At 34.2% G+C, this 6,562-nt stretch overlaps 1 protein-coding gene across 1 annotated transcript; it reads right to left on the bottom strand.

The window, feature by feature from the left end:
- Positions 1–1,420: 1,420 nt before the first annotated feature.
- LOC142630956 (ABC transporter I family member 10) lies at positions 1,421–5,077 on the bottom strand. The gene is made up of 6 exons (XM_075805014.1): positions 4,922–5,077; positions 4,597–4,768; positions 4,391–4,477; positions 2,504–2,629; positions 2,294–2,416; positions 1,421–1,911 (listed from the first exon to the last, which is right to left on the bottom strand). Exons 1-6 carry the CDS (start codon positions 4,990–4,992, stop codon positions 1,702–1,704), a joined length of 789 nt encoding a protein of 262 aa, XP_075661129.1. The 5' UTR covers positions 4,993–5,077; the 3' UTR covers positions 1,421–1,701.
- Between the last annotated feature and the right edge of the window lie 1,485 nt (positions 5,078–6,562).

Genomic DNA, 6,562 nt, shown 5'->3' with positions numbered 1-6,562 from the left:
TAAGTTTATCAAGTGAAGTGATAGGTTGCGTTTAAATCTTCTATGATCCTGCAGTTTATTTTTCATGGTCTGAAATGAAAAAGTTTATCATCTTTAATCAACAGCCACCTGTACAATCACCTAAAATAAATTCCTGTAATCGGAAACTCGAACCCGAAAGGATATTAAGTAGTACTAGTATCTCTTAAATTTTTATTTTACATTTAGACTACTAGAAATTTTATCAATTTTCACAGATATTTTGCTTAAAATTTTGGCTGAATTTTATTGTTGCCAATAAAAAAAAATTTCATCTTGTACATGACCAAAATATTCTGGAATTGGAGGTAAATTAAGCGCCCATGAAATAACTCAAATAATCTGGAATTGACATAGAGTTTGTCGGAATTTCAACATCTTGAACTTCCACCTTTCTGGCATGTTCTTGGATCTAAATCACTATACTCTTTGAAAGTACAATTAATAAACGTAAAATGGTCAGGTTCAAGGTGGTAGTCATATAAGCACAAGTTATTCTTCCTAATTGATTGGTCTTGCAAAGTCGGTGCTTTTGAAAACAATCTTCAGCTAGGGAGTATATATGTGACAGTGACACTTCCAGAAAAAACCAGAACAGAATTAAGAATAACTTGGCCAGAATCCACTAAATGTAGAGGCATGAAAATGTGGACTAATTTGACAAGTCTCTACATTTGATTGCTCACCACACAAATTTTTAGTTAGTCTTCAACTAAAATAATAGAAATGCAGTCCAAGTTGTCCAACAATGACTAACTAAAAAAAACGTGTAATGTTGTGGATAGTACAAAATATCAATTTCAACACAATACTACAGGAGGTTGTGGTGGGTTAGATGTGTGACTATTAGTATAACAATATTCTCTTCGGTTTCCTTGGTGGCAGTCACTACGAATTAAGCCTTGGTTTTAGAATCTCTTTGGTTATCTTATCTGTTTCCCAATTTATTATGTCCAACATCTTTAGTAATAGTTTATTAAAACAAGAGAAATCTTTAGTTGTTTATAAAAACAAGAGAGTAAAGGAATCAAGAGATGGTCCTGAAAGTTCATTCAAAAGCTGGCTCATAAATGCCTCTAGATTGTCTATCTTTTAAATGCATACAGGAAGATGCTGTCATTGGTCATTGAATCCTACAAGAGGCTACTTGAACTGGATCTACTAAGCTATGTTTGTTAAATAATACGGCAAGGATTGGTGGTATGACAACTGACAAGGGTTTGCTCTAATCTAAACCAGAAATCTGGGGAGAACAAGTGAAACCTACCAGTTTTCTTGAGACCAAAAAGGTTTGAATGTTTGATTGGAATTTGTTTTCCACATCAGGTTGTTCTCAAAGCAAATTGCATTTATCCATAAGATTTAAGCATTACTTGCATTCATCCAAAAAAAAATTATAATAATAAAGAAACCTATATCTTAAGCATTACTTGCATTATCCATAAGATTATTTTAAGTATATTTTTCAATTTCAATAAACATGTATGTAAGATAAAATAAATGGCCAGTGTAGGCAGTTTTGAACGCACTCAAGGCTTGCTTTTCCAAACTTCCAAGCCAATGTGCATCACCATTGGCCCATTATTTCACAAAGATATATCAAAGGGAAGCAAGAACAAGATTGCCATTGCAGAATAAATGGGTCAGATTCACTAGCTCTAACAAACAGAAGGCAGATTTTGTTCAAGAATTGATTTGTTTGATGTAAGCAGATTGCCTAACTCTAATAAAATCCAGAATACTTGCTGCATCACCTTGCATGACAACTTCCCCATTCTCCATGTAAACAGCACCATCGGCATACTCGAGTTCTTCCAAACGATGGGTCACCCACAATGCTGTAACTTCTTCAGAACTATCCAAAGAATTTCTTACTGCTTTAATCACCCCGATCTGATTTAGAAAGTGTGGGAAAAAGAAGAAGAAGAAAAGAAACCATCTTCAGAAAATCCTAATCATACCAAGGAATTGAACATCTTCCAAAGATTGTAGTAAAATGCTTCTTAATCATATTACAACACAAGAGGATAATGCTATCTCAACATGGATAATGCCCTTCTAGGAAGGGTTCATATACGCTACAAATAAAAAGTAAACAACTACTGGGCACTAATGGGAAGAAAGGTAATTCATAATGTTAAAATAGGTGATTGTTGAATGAATCCTGTTGTCGAATCTTTTTATCTGAATGCATACAACAATCTATAGATGTGTCTATGATATGACAGCACAACGGATTAAAAATATTCCATCTCGTTTCTAAAAAGTAAAATACCTGATCATTTTCATCTAAAAATGTTGTGAGCTCATCCAATAACAGCACTTTGCAAGCTTCAGCTAAAGCACCAGCAATTGCAACCCTCTGCTTCTGACCACCACTGAGAGTTTGAACAGACCTCTAAAAATGCAACAAAAACCCAATTAGACGTCAAACGTCTAGCAAATACTTCAACTAACCAAAAGATATTGATGCACCAAAAATTACCTGTATATAGTCAGACATGCCAACAGCATCCAAAGCTTTAGACACTCTGGATCTAACCTCACCACAGGTCAAATTGAACTTTCCAAGACCAAATGCCACATCAGCTTCTACTGTAGGCATCACTACCTGCAACAAAAGAGGAATGCCATCATAGGCACTTTCTGGCAGTTCTTTTGAGCATTTTTCTAGCTATAATAATAAGCAAATTGTTTGGGTTTCGCCTAATCATCCATGTCTTGAATTGCAATGGTCTCAATTAAAATGTTCTAGAGATCAATAACAAAACATCATGTTAGGATGCAAACAATTTCATCTGGAAAGGAAATTACAGATGTTAATATCACATTCAATAACAGAATACAGGCATGAGTAGGAACATCCTCAGGATAATCTTTTAATTTTTCTTTTTTCATTTTGTATGGTAAAGGTACGATTTGACTATGAAGCACTAGCACCGATATGGAGAAGGATATGATATGAATACTATAAAAACCGGAAGACCTTAACTAATAAATAGATACATTAAAATAAATTTTAAAAGATATACAACAAACACCAAAGGCTTGAAATTTGTATAAACAATAAAACTAATTTAGAAGTGGTCAGTACCAACAAAACACATGATCCATGCTTGATTTATAGATGTTCAACTATTGGTTAAATAATTAAATTCGCCATTTCGAAATAGGTTTATCTTTTCGGACAATCGGTAATTTATTATGGTATCAGAACAAAAGGCTTTTGAGACAATTGGTAAAAATAGAAAATTGGAATTTTACAAATTCCTAACTTTCTAAAACACTAAGCCCCATATTTTACATTTAAACCTCCCTTTTTCTTAAGAAAAATTAATTATCCTCAAAAGTATTCATGCCATATTTATGATTTAAATTAATTTTTTAACATGAGTATCCCAATATGCATCAAACATATCCACATCAAATACATATTAGATAGGGGTATGAAAGCTAAATTTGAAGCATCTATTCTGCCGAGTTTATCAGCATGAAAGTGACTTCATGGGGCAGCCTGGTATCCCATACATCTAATCTGAGTGAATGAGTTCACAGATGAATGCCAGATTTGTCAATGAAGTTGACATACTAGAATTATGTGCTTTTATAACAAAAATCCTTCAGCTGGTATAGGAAAGGGGTAAACATTCTTCATTGTGTCATATGAAAACCTAAAAGAAGATAACCTCATTCTTTATTAAAAAAATTAAATTAAAAAGCTTCTGACATTATTTTTCCTGAATTCTTTAGTGGAATGCTGACTCTAGAACTAGCCTGTAATTTCACCTCTTCCAACAAAAAAGTCCTAGGAAGCCAATTGAAGAAAGCAACTCATTCCCCAACTTGGTTAAACCAGCCCTTACACCTGTTTCAGTTATCAACCTCCAATATGAAAAGAGTAAAAGGACATTCAACCGCAGAATAGGACTAAGCTAACCTACTATGTCTTTTGATTGGTAAGTTATAGATGCACCCAATGGGTCTTTGAATCCACAATCCCATCCTTCACCTTACTCTTATAAAGAAAATGTTCCATTTGAGCTAGAGCTCGTTAAAAGAACAGCAGTTACGAATCACAGCTACCTCCAACCTTGACTAGGGAACTAATTCAAACTCCAAAACTCTATTTGCATCTATGATTGCACTAAAAAAATGGGAAAAAAAATTTAAGCTAGGCTTGGAATCTAGGCAAAGAGTCCTATTACATTACATGGTATATATGAAGTTCACTCTCCATTAATAACATGGAAGAGGCTGAAAACCATAAAGTTTGACATGTCAAATCCTAGACTTACAACCAAACGTGAAAATACTCGAACCGCAATGTTAAAAACATAAACAATACAACATCAGAAATGGAAAACGAACACACCTGGTGGTCTGGATTTTGGAAAACAAAACTCTTTGGCCGCTTCACGTACACGCTTCCATTCGTGGGACTCAAAACACCAGCCAAGATCTACGTAGTTCTTGACATTGTTTGATAAACATAAGCAATCTAACAAATTCAACATACACTAAAAGTAAAACAACCCCAGTAGAGAAAAACCAATTTTCGTACGGTAAATTTTGGTGTACCTTCAAGAGGGTAGATTTTCCACAACCGTTGGGTCCAAGAAGCATCCAGAACTGTCCAGAAGGGATTCGAAGCGAACAGTCCCGAAGAATCGGCACGACTTTTCCCTGCCTCGTCGTGATCGAGAAATTCACATTCCGACCGTCAATGGCAATGTTGTCGGTAACATTAGTCCTGGAAATGCAGAAAGCAATATACCCATATGAGAATCAGAACAAAAAGAGGCAAAAGAAACAGCAAAATTGATTGCACGCTTTGTGTTTGACGAATTGCCCAACTGAAAACAAGTGCTCAATGAGAGAAAGAGAGAAAGAAAGAGAGTGAGACCTGGAGGAAGAGGTAGAGTGAGGAGGCGGGAAAAGAGCAGCAGAGGCGCGGAAGAGAGTAGAGTGATTCATAGCATTTAACTAACCAACTAACTAAACTAACTATATGAGTTTGTTTTGTTGATTTATATGAGTTGTTACCGTTATGCAAAGGCATAATTGGGTTTACGTAAGAACACTTTTTGTCTTTATATTTTAGGGTATTATTTTTATTTGAATCGGTTAACGTGGACTAATTAATCATTCATTTTTTATAATATTTTATAAAAAGCAGAAAAAAAAAATTGTAACTTTTTTTTTTTCTCTAAAAATTTTTCTAAAATAGTTTATTATTGCAAAAGCATACATTAATAAAATCCTTTTTATTTTGATTTTTATATTATGAGATTATTTAACAAATTTTCATTCTAATGTTTGTCCTCATCTCAATGATGAAAAATGCTAACATGATTGACAAAATGTTTACCTAACACTTTATTAATAAAATAATAAAAAATATCAACATTTTATTTGGTATAGTAAATCCACCTCAGCGAAAAAGAATAATGAGTAGTTGATTGGGTCTAATTCTCTCACATTCTTGGATGGTAGCTTAGAGACTTGCTTTCACCAAAATCTTTAAATGTTTTCTCTTAAATATATATTTTTTGACAAGATTCTCTTATTTAATTAATTCTAGAAATTATATTATACTACCTTAAACAATAAAATTTTTGATCCTAAACTATGACTTTTGTTACACTTTATACCCTGATGTTAAGTTTGCTATTATGTCGGATGGAAAGCTCAATCACGCGACTCACACATAACCTTTGTTGAAGTGACACCAAGTCAAAAGTCTTAAAAGCCTATATTCCAAGTCAAAGTTCTAAACATCCTTATGTTCCATAAACCCTCAGTCTTAATCCATCACTCTTACTCGTGATTTGGTATTTTGGGTTTCTCGCATGCATCGATCCATACAAATTGGCAAAGATGGAGGGTTGTGAAAGATGGTCATTGGGTCACGGGTGGTGGTGGGCAACGGTGGCTGGTTTCGATTTGGGTTTTGTTTAGGGCAAGATTCAGAATTGGTTTAGGTTTTAGTTGTGCCTCACGATTCAAGACTGGTTTGGTTGGGTATGATTTAACTCCTCTCTCTCTCTCTCTCTCTCATGGCAGATCTTGCTAATGGGTCAGTTGAGAATTGTGTTTGTGAACTAATTGTGTTGATAAAAAATTGGGGATTTGTGTTTGTGGATCTTGTATAGGTTACTCCAAAATTTTGTTTGTGATTTTATTGTATCCATGTGAATTTGTGTTTGTGATCTGGTTTTTGGCTATGAGCCAGTGTGTGGGTTTTTTTTTTTTTTTTTTTTTTTTTTAAATTATGGATCTCATGCTTGAAAATAGGTGGCTATGCAACAATGTGTGTGGCAAAAAATAGTGGAACAATTTGGAGTGAGAAATTGTATGCGGATGGGGTTGGAAGAGGGAATTTTGGGTCATTTAACTTGGTACTACTAATGTGCGAGTCTCATGACTCATGAACTTTCCATCCAACATAATAGCAAACTTGACTTTAAGGTGCAAAGTCTAATAAGGGTCAAAGTTTATGGTGCAAAACGTGTATTCAAAAAGTTTAAAGTTCAAAGTAAAATAT

Source organism: Castanea sativa, chromosome 4, assembly GCF_040712315.1.
Source record: "Castanea sativa cultivar Marrone di Chiusa Pesio chromosome 4, ASM4071231v1".
Taxonomy (NCBI): Eukaryota; Viridiplantae; Streptophyta; class Magnoliopsida; order Fagales; family Fagaceae; genus Castanea; species Castanea sativa.
Note: the sequence above shows the minus strand (reverse complement) of the source record. Positions and strands in the feature narration are given on the sequence as shown.